General features: G+C 37.2%; 1 protein-coding gene across 1 annotated transcript in view; it reads left to right on the forward strand.

Moving 5' to 3' along the window:
- Positions 1 to 242: 242 nt before the first annotated feature.
- KLF8 (Kruppel like factor 8) overlaps positions 243 to 12,253 on the forward strand; it is a 96,111-nt gene continuing 84,100 nt past the window's right edge. The window contains exon 1 of the mRNA XM_038588794.1: positions 243 to 249. Within this exon, the coding sequence (XP_038444722.1) occupies positions 243 to 249 (7 nt within the window). The remainder of the gene's footprint in view (positions 250 to 12,253) is intronic.

The following is a 12,253-nucleotide window of genomic DNA, read 5'->3' on the forward strand; positions in this document are numbered from 1 at the left end:
TTTTTTAAGGGTAGCCCAGCTGTGTCTGAATTGACTCCCTTTGCTCTGCCTCTCACCCCTCGATTTTCCAGCCAGGAGATAAAGAGGAGGTGGGGATCCGAGAAAGAGAAGGTGAGAGCTAGTCGCCTGGTGTGCTGACAGGGGAGGGTGTGAGGGAAACAGCTGTCTTGTGATCAGCTTGGAGTATGAGCCTCTAAGAAAACAGCATGAGCTCCGGACTTCTGGAGTCATCAGCTAGCGACATGAATGGTAAGTGACTCCAGAGTTAGAACCCACAAATTCCCGACTCCTGGATCTAGATTCTGTCCTCCACCCCCATACCTCTATAGGTTTTAGCATCGGAGAGGAGGTTTGGGGAACAAAGGGTATGAACACTATGTGGAATCAAATGAAACTCAAAGGAAAAATGGCTTTGCTAATGGGCTAAGCAAGGAGCAGCTAGGAAGGGGAGAAGCACTTTGGGGGAGACTCAAGGGAGAAATGAATGAGGAGCAAGAATGGATGGATTTGTCTAATTTAGTATGCCCCTAGGCAATCTCCTTTCTCCTTAAGGAGAGGTTTGTCTTTGACTTAACCCTACGCAGCCAAAGTTGCAGTGAGAGAGTGAACAGGGTTTAGAAGGCCAACGTTCCCAAGTAACCCCCTAAGCAGTAGCGGGTACCTAGAGATGCTTTGAAAAGGAAAGAGGAACGGGGAGGGTGTTAAGTTTCTAGCTGGGGCTACTGAGGGTACTGAGCGGTGGGACCCCAGGGGCAGCTCCTGGGTGGAGGCTGCTTTGGGCATGCGGGCTCTTTAAGCGAGGGCTGAGCTTGGTTAGAGGAGGAGCTTAGGTCCTGCCCTGGCTCTCTAAGTCTAGGCCAAGGGAGTTGTCCTCCCTGTAGATGGAAGATTGGACTGAATTGCTAAGGTTGCTGTAGCAAATCGACTTGCAGTGGTCGCTTGGAAAAGCTGTCTTTTTTGTGGGCTTTTTTTTTCTTAATTCTAAGAATTCAAGGAAATATTAATCGCAAAATAAATTTATTCTTTGGAAAAATAAATCCAAACAGATGGCCAGGAGAATGATCCCTTATTTCCTTTGGTATTGTCTTTATTTTGAAGAAAAACATTTATTAAGCACCTATCTGATGTCACTCAATGAGATAACTGAACCAAGACAATAATCTCTAAATTTGAATTTATTTATTTTTTTAAGATTTTATTTATTTATTTATGAGAGAGAGAGAGAGAGAGAGGCACCATGTAGGGGGCCTGATTCAGGACTTGAACCCTTGAACCTTAGGACTCCAGGATCACGCCCTTGCTTATTAGCTGCATGACCCTGAGCACTGCTTTTCTCCTCTAGAGAATGCGGATTGATAATTCCATTTTAAAAGATATTGGAGTGGATTAAATACTATAGTGTATGTGATAGAGGTTGCATGTACTTCTTAGTCTTACTTTATTTTCCTATTCAGTTTGAGACTCTGACTGGAGCACTACTGATAGAATTAGTGTTTCTCTGTTTTTAAAACTCCTTGCAGATGGGATGAAAGGAGACTTCAGAAGATTGAATTAGCTTGCCCTAAGGCTGAAGCTAGAACACAGGTTTTATTTGCTTCTGATTTAACATTGTGCCCACTGGACGTTAGCACTTCTGAGAGCAAGGGCCACTACCCTGCCTTTCACCCTCATTCTTCTGGCAACTTAACCAGGATGATATAGCCAACAGGACCTTTGGACAACAAGAACCAGTGACTCACAAGTGACCTCATCCCATTCTTCAGAATTTGGGGGGAAACCCTTGTATATGAGGGTTGTTAAATTTCAGTGACTCTTGGGGACACAGAGAATGGGCTATAAACTGTCTTCAGGTTAGTTTGGAGGGCAGGGAGCAGATAAGAGGAAGGAGAGAAATATAAACACAAAAGCAAAAGTGATGTGTACATCCAATCCATCCTCAAGACCAAGCTGGTTAATGACTCTACTTCCAGAGCTCTGGGGAGCTTATAGGTCCTTCTAGTGTAGGCTTTCAAGCTACATTGGAAAGAAAATTGGATTAAAAAAGGTGAACCAGATCACCACTACCACTTTCTTCCCCCCTCCCCAACCTCCCATCTTTCTAGAATATGCATTTCTGAGATGAGGCCCTTGTTGGTTCAACTAATTGAATTCCAATAACTAAGTAAACCAAGCCTGGCCCAGTCTTAATTCCTTTCTCCAGATTGTGTGTGTGGTGGTAATAAAGATCAACTATGTATTCTTTATTGTTCTGGCAGGGGCATCATTATTATTTGACGTATTTATATATTCACCCTTGCCTTGAGTCAGTTGTAGTTTATAACTTCACTTAAATTGATGAATAATAAGAAGATTATCTTTGGCTATATAACATTTAGGAAATATATGTTGCTATACTATGTGTCAGGCACTGAGAAATTTGTTAAAAACTCATTTTCTATTCCTTATTGAATATCCTAATGTCTTAAGTCTTAAATGTCTTCAATGTCTTTTTTTTTGCCTGCTCCCACCCATCTAAACTGCATTCATTCTTCAGGTCCTATTTTAGTCCTTGATACCCACATCAAGCTTTATCTCTTCAACTATTCCTTAGACATTGTACACCACTATTCTGCTCAGCTGATATTTACCATAAATGAACTGTCTTATAATGTGCTTATATTCATGACTTTTTCCTTAAACCACTATTTGTTATTCCTTCAATTATTAATCCCAAATCAAATGCCATTTATATGAAAATTTCCCTGATAGAGAAATTAACTCTTTTCAGTTTCCATATCACTTTACCTGCATTATCTGAAATTTGCACTACTCTCTTCCCTGTATTATGGTCACTTGTGTAGATGTCTAAGCCCCTACCCCCTTTTCAGACAGAAAAAGGACATGTACTATGATTGCATTTTCAAAATACCCAATTATTTTTCCTATGTAAACACCCAATACCTATTTTTAGATAACCTTCTAAAATTTAGCTCCAAAAAGTCATGTTTTTGTCAATGAAGGAAATTTTGATTGGGAAATTTTGATATCTAGATGATCATCTAGTATATTTGCTGTCTTATTACAAAGTAGAGTGCTAATGAGTAACTGTCATATCAAGCACACTAGTTTACCCAAAGAAAGTGAGAACTTGTTTGATTTACTTTCTGATGCTCATGTAATAATGTTTTCAATTTGGATTTTTTAAAGATTTATTTATTTATTTATTTATTTATTTATTTATTTATTTATTTATATATGGGGGGTGGAGGAGAGAGGAGGGCCAAAGGGAGAGGGAGAGAGAATCTCCAGCAGACTCTCTGATGAGCTCAAGCCTGAGGTAGGGCTGCATCCCAGGACCCTGAGATCATGACCTGAGCCAAAACCAAGAGTCAGAGGCTTAACCGACTGAGCCACCCAGGCACCTCTCAGTTTGGGTTTTATACCTGAAGTTGAGTTTCTGTTTTATATACTATCCCCAACTAAGCTTTATTATCTAGGCTTAGCTTCCTCACCTCTAAAATAACATGGTAATTTGTGATCATAAATAGAAGCCAAAAGTTTTACTCTTGGACCTAGTGCCTGACTTCTAATACATATTTCACAAGTGGAAAGTCTCATCATTTTTGTTACTTTTAGTAATTTATTTTATTTAAATGTTCCTTGTATGTTTGGAGAAGAAGTTAGAGTAGTGGGACAGGATGCTGTTATTTAAATATTTAAATAACATGCTAGGTGCTTTGTGTAATAAACGAAAAGATATTATCTTGTACTTTAAATACATGTAATGTGGGCAAACTAAACTCTGGAATTATTAAACATTTTAAATTAAGAAGATACAACCTAACACTATAGCCAAATCTAGGTATTTGATGCAATACAGGTATCAAATCACTGGCATTTTGATCATTTTATTGTAACCTCAAACACATCACTTCTTTTTTTTTATTTAAATTCAACTTGCCAATATATAGTATAACAGCCAGCATTCATCATATCACATGCCCTCCTTAATGCATCATTTCTAAAATAGAATTCATCATCACTCTTGACTCTTCCCCCAACCATCATTCCAAACCCCTACTTTTCATTTCCCTGGTTGTGCAACTTATCATTGTCATAATCTTAATGAGGTTATTTAAGCTCTGCACTTGAGTTTTCTGATTGGTGAATTCATGTTACTAATAGAGACTACCACATAAGGTTGCAGTAAGGAAAAACAGTGTTAATTTTATAAAGCATTTAGAAGAATAAATGACAGTGTAGTAAACAGTGGGGGAAATATGGTTGTTGTGGTTCCCGTACTCCATGCACAAAATACTGGCATCAACTTTTCTCTCTTCCTCAGTTTCCTTATCTACCTTGTTGCCAAGTATTAGTATTTTTCCCTTTGTATCTAGCATCAGTTCCTTTCTTTTTTATTCTATCACCACCTTAACTTAGTCCAGAAGTACAATTAGCCTACAGACCAAAAACAGCTCACACACGTTTTGTTTGCCCTAAATTGTTAAAATTTTCATTTAAAACTGTATTTAAATTGGTTATGTATTCCGCATTGCTTAAAAGTCAAAAGATACAAAAGCATATACAGTAATGAGTCACCCTCTTATTCCTGTCCCCTAGACACTCATTTTGCCTCACTGGAGGCAACTAAAGTTATGTTTGTTAGAGATGCTTCCACAATTATTTTATGCATATCAAAAAATGAGTAAATGTCTACATTTTTTCTTCCCCTTCACTTTTATACACACTTAGTAAGACTCTCTGCATATTGCTCTACACTTTGCTTTGTCTACTTGAAAATATACTTTGGAGACCTTTACATATCTGATGTAAAGAAATACCTAAATTCTTTTGTGTGACTGTATACTTTTTCATTATAGTTGACCCTTGAACAACATGGGTTTGAAATGTGTGAATCCATTTATACATGGATTTTTTGGATAAATACAGTACAGTACTATAAATGTATTTTCTTTTATTTTTTTTAGAGAGACAGAGAGAGAGTGAGCAAGCATGCATACAAGTGGGGAGGTGGGGCAGAGAGAGAAGGAGAAAGAATCCATTGCAGGCTTCATGCTCAACATGGAGCCCCATGCAGGGCTCTATCTCACAACCCTGAGATCATGACCTGAGTCAAAATCAAGAGTTGAACACTCAAATGACTGGGGCACCCAGGTGCCCCCCCTTCCTTATGATTTTCTTAATACTATTTTATTTTTTCTAGCTTTATTGTAAGAATACTTTATGTAATACACATACAAAATATGTGTTAGCTATTTATACTGTTGGTAAGGCTTCTGGTCAACAGTAGGCTCTTAGTAGTTAAGTTTTTGGGAGTCAAACATTATATGTGGATTTTTGACTGTGGATTTTTGATCAGCTCCCCTAACTCCTTCACTGTTCAAGGGTTAACTGCATGTGAATAAGCCACAATTTATTAAACAGTCTTCTACTGAATAGCATTTAATATATTTCCCAACTTCTGCAGTGTTGTTTGTAACAGCAATAAAAACCTTGTAAGATCAGGGTGCCAGCACAACCAGGTTCTGATAAGAACCCTTTTCCTGGCTTGCAGAAGGCTATCTTTGTCATGTATGCTCACATAACCTCTTCTCTGTGCTCCTAGAGAAAAAGAGTGAGTTCTCTGGTGTCTCTTCTTATAAGGACACTAATCTCATTGAATATAATAATATAACAGTTCTGATTTCTCCAAATTCCTAACATGTGCCTTTAAAGATAGTTATCAGGACAGCCTTTTCTCTACTTCCCTTTTTTTCTGAGTGTAACCACGCAAATTTCTTGACCTAGCATCATTTTTCTTATTTTAAAAAATTGATCCTTTATTCCTCTAGAGCATCTCTCACTTTTTCTGCATTCCTCTTCCATTTTATTTCCCCTTGAAATACTCACAAACAAGGAGCAGTGTCCTCAGAAAGATTTTCACATTGTTGAGTATATAGTTAACTTTTAATTATTTGGGGCTGATTATCCTAGCTTTTTGTTTCTTTCTGTGCTGTCAATTATCATGTTGTTTCATCTTAAATTAGAATGGGAATGTATGGTGTGAATTTATTTTCTTGTTTTTTAGAACTAGTTCTGATAAATAAATACTATGTAGTTCCTCTAGATTTTGTAGCTATATTCTAGAATCAATATGTAGCCTTGAAAAACAATAATCAATATATAGTCTTGATGATTATTGGTTCCTTTATTAACCTGACCTCTTGGAACAAACAAAAACAAAAACAAAACAAAAACCCTGACCTCTTGGGGTCCTACAAATTGAGATGGCCCAGGACTCTTCTAGAACTTCTTGACTTGGTGGTTCTGAGTCCAGGCAGTGAGTGGAAATGCCATTCAAGAGATGAAGTCTCGGGACGCCTGGGTGACTCAGTGGTTGGGCATCTGCCTTCAGCTCAGGGCGTGATCCCAGAATCCTGGATCCAGTCCCACATCAGGCTCCTTGCAGGAAGCCTTTTTCCCTCTCTGCCTGTGTCTCTGCCTCTCTCTCTCTCTCTCTCTCTCTCTCTCTCTCATAAATAAATAAATAAATAAATAAATAAATAAATAAATAAATAATAAATTTTTTTAAAAAAAGAGATAAAACCTATATCCTTAAGCACCTGTTATACTAACAACCATGGACAAGGACCACTGTATTGTTGTACTTTCTTTTTGGTTGCTGCAGTGGCACCAAGTTTAATTTGTTGAAGGAGACTATTACATGAAATAATGGTGTATTAAGTGAATTGTGTGACATTTTAAATGATGTTGTAAAGCAGTGAACTTATACTACTATGGCTTTTTGTCCTTTTTCTAAACTGATGCCTTAACGCCATGCTAGAGCTCTGTATTCCTAAAGGTTTTGTTTGATGGTTAACATCATGATTAATGAGAATCCTTTAATACTCTCTGCAACTGTTTAATCATAGAGCTCACTGCTAAGGTATGAAATCGCCTCCATTATTATGATCTTCAACATCATCAAACTATTCCAAACTGCAGGATAGTAGCAAGGATTTTAAGGGGTAAAGAAAGCTTTGTTATCAGATACTGCCCCTGGATTCAAATCCCAATAATTTACCAGTTATATGGCCTTGGGATTACTTAATCTCTCTGACCCCCTATTTCCTCATGTGTATAACTGAATCAACAATAGTACCTACCTCACAGGGATTGTGAAGATTAAATATGTCCTATTGGAAATGCCATAAGAATGGATACTATGATATCTAGGATTTGCTTAAAAATACCCATTGGTGTAGGGAGAATTGCGTTGGGATACAGATGAAACAACTTTCCATGAGCTCACATAATATATGGGAGATCATCTTTACTTTTGTATGCATTTGAAATTATACATAATAAAAGAGATTTTTAATGCTATTAAAAAAGCATTAAAAATGCTTTTAGGCACTCAAGTTTACCTCATGGTTTGTAGAGAACACAAACTGTTCACACAGTTTGTTTCTTAATAGTATTAAGAAAAACATAACTGTTATATTTTTTCTTGAATTCAACTTTACAGATTAAGCAGAAATTTGGAAAGGTATTCTAGATCTTCCTTGTATATTTTTCTCATAGAATTATATATCATATAATATTATAACTGGAACTGACCTGAAAAGGGCTAAGTAGTTTACTCAGATGACACTGCTAGATAACAGTGGAGCCTGGACTAGAACCCAGGTTTCCTAGATCCTAGTTAAAAGATATTCCCATTTTTTTCACAGGGCCTTCTTTAATTATAGCACTTTTAATAAACATTCTGTCAGTTTATTGCATGTAAGGTTCATATTATTTAAAAATAAATTTACCTTTTGATGGGGGTACAAGATAAGGGGACTAGTTAAAACTCTAAGGCTATATTTATATAACATACTTTTAAAATAATAGTGAGCTAACTGCTGAGATGCCATATGTGGGGCTTCTCTGGGTTTGGGTTTTCCAATGGTTCCTGAAGAGATAGATGTGACCCTGTTTGGGGGAAATGAGGATCTTGCAATCCTCTTTTATTAGGTAGTTTGTTTTCAGCACTTACTCTCTATTATGTGATCTGATTCAGCAGAAGCTGGGGATCTCACTGGCTCTCAGGTCAAAGATAGTTATAGCTTCATTATAGCTCTAGACTGCTATGGTTCAAATCTCAATTCTGCCATTTGCTAGCTGGGTGATTTTTGCGATAAGCTATTTATCTTTCTGTGCTTCAGTTTCCCCATTTTAAAAATGAAAAAATAATGTGCCCACTCAGAACTATGAAGATTAAATAAACTAATACAAGTATTTGTTCTTTTAACAGAGCAGAACCTAGTACATAGTAAGTACTCAATGAATATTGGTAATTATTGTTCTTTTATCACGATTCTATTGTTAGTGTCATGCTGCAGAGTAGCCTGAAAGTTTTCCCAGAGGCCCATCCCAAAAGTACTTTCTATTCTCCTGGAAGTTATACAGTTAAACAGTCTGAAAATACATGTGTATTCTTGTTGTTCTTTTTCTTTTTCTAATAATAAAGATACAGGTAATACTTTAAAAATGCTTACAATTTAAAAACTCTAAAATACTGTTTTTCATTTTCCAATACTTCAAGCATTTCTTATAGATCAGAGGTTGAAAGTGAATGATATCTGCTCGAGATCTTCCAAAATGATTGGTATGTTGTCCTTAAAATTCCTTTGGCAAAAAAAAAAAATTCCTTTGGCAGACAGCTGTCTTGTTTTGTTTGTTTTTTTTTTAAAAGAAGATCCTTACCAGATTCAGGATATTGGAAAGTAGTGAAGGAGCATGATAATTTGAGTCAGAGGATAAGAATTCCAGTTCTGATTCCATCACTTCTAAACTATGTGACCTTGGGCCTTCAAATTCATTATCTATGAAATGGGAATGATGTCTAAAAACTATGTCCTTACTGTAAAGCTAGGTAGATACACATGAGGAATTATTATTTGTATTGTCCAAATGCTCTATCTTGTTTAGACAATAGGTACCTTCTTAAGTCTCTTAGGGTCCCCAATGATTTGCTAGATTTTGAAGTTGTAGGCCCCAATGACTCATCCTTGGTTTGCAACTTAAAGTTTAATTGCTGACTTTAACCGTAGATAACGTTTTCCCCTTCTCAGCTCAACAAAGAGTTTGTTAGCCAAACATTTACTCATGTAACTTTTTTTTATTGGAGTTGGAATAGCCAACATATACTATAACACCGAGTGCTCACCCTCTCAACGGCCCCCCTCAGTGCCCGTCACCCAGTCAGCCATCCTCCTGCGCAACTCCCCTTCCACTACCCCTAGTTCATTTCCAAGAGTTAGGAGTCTCTCGTGTTTTGTCACCCTCTCTGATTTTTCCCGCTCATATTGTCTCCTTTCCCCTTCAATCCCTTACATTACTTTTTATATTCCCCATTTGAGTGAAATCATATAATGTTCGTCCATCACCTATTGACATATTTCACTCAGTATAATACCCTCCAGTTCCATCTACGTCCAAGCAAATAGTGGGTATTCATCCTTTCTAATGATAAGTAATATTCCATTGTATGTATGTGTATATATATATATATATATATATATATATATGTGTGTGTGTGTGTGTGTATGGATGTACATATATATATACACATACCCACATCTTCTTTATCAATTCATTTCAGTGGACACAGAGGCTCATTCCACAATTTTGCTATTGTGTACAATGTTGCTATAAACATTGGGGTGCAAGAGTCTCAGCTTTTCACTGCATCTGTATCTTCAGAGTAATTCCACAGGGGTGCAATTGCTGAGTCATAGGGCAGATCTATTTTTAACTCTGAGGAAACTCCACACAGTGTTCCAGACTGGCACTACCAGTACACATTCCCACCAACAATGCAAGAGGGTTCCCCTTTCTCCACATCTTGTCCAACATTTGTTGTTTCCTGTCTTTTTAGTTTTCACCATTCTCACTGGTGTGAGGTCGTATCTCATTGTGGTTTCAATTTGTATTTCCCTGATGGCAAGTGATGTGGAGGATTTTCTCATGTGCTTGTTGTCCATGTCTATGTCTTCTGCTATGAAATTACTGTTCATGTCTTTTGCCCATTTCATGATTCGATTCTTTATTTCTTTGCTTTTGAGTTTAAAAAGTTCTTTATAGATCTTGGATACTAACCATTTATCTGATAGGTCATTTGCAAATATCTTCTCCCATTCTGTAGGTTGTCTTTTAGTTTTGTTGACTGGTACTTTTGCTGTGCAGAAGTTTTTATCTTGATGAAGTCCCAGTAATTTATTTTTGCTTTTGTTTCCCTTGCCTTCATAGATGTATCCTGCAAGAAGTGGCAGTGGACAAGTTCAAAAAGGGTGTTGCTTGTGTTCTCCTCTAGGATTTGATGGATTATTGTCTCACATTTAGAACTGCCATCCATTTTGAGTTTATCTTTGTGTATGGTGTAAGAGAATAGTCTAGTTTCATTCTTCTGCATGTGGCTGTCCAATTTTCCCAGCACCATTTAATGAAGAGACTGTCCTTTTTCCAGTGGATACACTTTCCTGCTCTGTCAAATATTAGTTGACCTTTATTGAATATTAGTTGACCATAAAGTTGAGGGCCCATTTCTGGATTCTCTGCTCTGTTCCATTTATCTATGTGTCTGTTTTTGTGCCAGTACCACAGTGTCCTGATGATCACAGCTTTGTAGTCCAACCTGAAAACCAACATTGTGATGCTCTAGGCTCTGGTTTTCTTTAATTCCACACAAATCTTAAGATGATTTGTTCCAACTCTGTGAAGAAAGTCCAAGGCATTTTCATAGGCATTGCATTGAACGTGTAAATTGCCCTGTGTAGCAAAGACATTTTCACAACATTAAATCTTCCAATCCATGAGCATGGAATATTTTCCCATCTCTTTGTGTCTTCCTCAGTATCCTTCAGAAGTGTTCTCTAATTTTTAGAGTATACATCTTTACCTCCTTGGTTAGGTTTATTCCTAGGTATCTTATGCTTTTGGGTGCATTTGTCAATTGGATTGACTCCTTAAATTCGCTTTCTTCAGTTTCATTGTTAGTATATAGAAATGCCACTGATTTCTGGCATTCATTTTGTATCCTGCCACACTGCCACATTGCTGTATGAGTTGTAGCAATCTTGGGGTGGAATCTTTTAGGTTTTCTATGTACAGTATCATGTGATCTGAAAAGAGGGACGGTTTGCCTACTTCTTTGCCAATTTGAAAGCTTTTACTTCCCTTTGTTGTCTGATTGCTGAGGCTAGGACTTCTAGTACTATGTTGAAAAGCAGTGGTGAGAGTGGACATCCATGTTCCGTTCCTGATCTTAGGGGAAATACTGCCAGTGTTTCCCCATTGAGAATGATATTTGCTGTGGGCTTTTCATAGATGGCTTTTAAGATGCTGAGGAATGTACCGTCTATCCTTAGGCTCTGAAGAGTTTCTTTCTTTTTTTCCGAAGAGTTTTGATCAGGAATGGAGGCCGTATTTTATCAAATGCTTTCTCTGCATCTCTTGAGAGGATCATATGGTTCTTGTTTTTTCCCTTGTTGATGAGATCTATCACATTGATAGTTTTACAAGTGTTGAACCACCCTTGCATCCTGGGGATAAATCCCCCATGATCATGGTGAATAATCTTCTTAATGTACGGTTGGATCCTATTGGCTAGTACCTTGTTGAGAATTTTTGCATCTGTATACATCAGGGATATTGGTCTATAATTCTCCTTTTGGGTGGGGTCTTTGGTATTGGAATTAAGATAATGCTGGCCTAATGAGATGGGTTTGGAAGTATTGTGTCCCTTTCTATCTTTCAAAACAGCTTTAGTAGAATAGGTATTGTTTCTTCTTTGAATGTTTGATAAAATTGACCTGGGAAGCTATCTGGCCCGGGACTTTTGTGTCTTGGGAGGTTTTTGATGACTGCTTCAATTTCCTCTCTGGTTATTAGCCTGTTCAGGTTTTCTATTTCTTCCTGTTCCAGTTTGGTAGTTTGTGGTTTTCCAGAAATGCATCCATTACTTCTTGATTGCCTAATTTATTGGCATAGAGCAGCTATTTATTGGCATATGTTTTAAAATCCTTTATTTCCTTGGTATTGGTTGTGATCTCTCCAGTTTCATTCCCGATTTTATTAATTAGAGTCTTTTTTTCTTTTTAATGTTACTACCTAATGGTTTATCTATCTTATTCTTTTCAAGAACCAACTCCTGGTTTTGTTGATCTGTTTTCCAGTTCTCTGGTCTCTATTTCACTGAGTTCTGCTGGAATATTTATTAGCTCTCTCT

Source organism: Canis lupus, chromosome X, assembly GCF_011100685.1.
Source record: "Canis lupus familiaris isolate Mischka breed German Shepherd chromosome X, alternate assembly UU_Cfam_GSD_1.0, whole genome shotgun sequence".
Taxonomy (NCBI): Eukaryota; Metazoa; Chordata; class Mammalia; order Carnivora; family Canidae; genus Canis; species Canis lupus.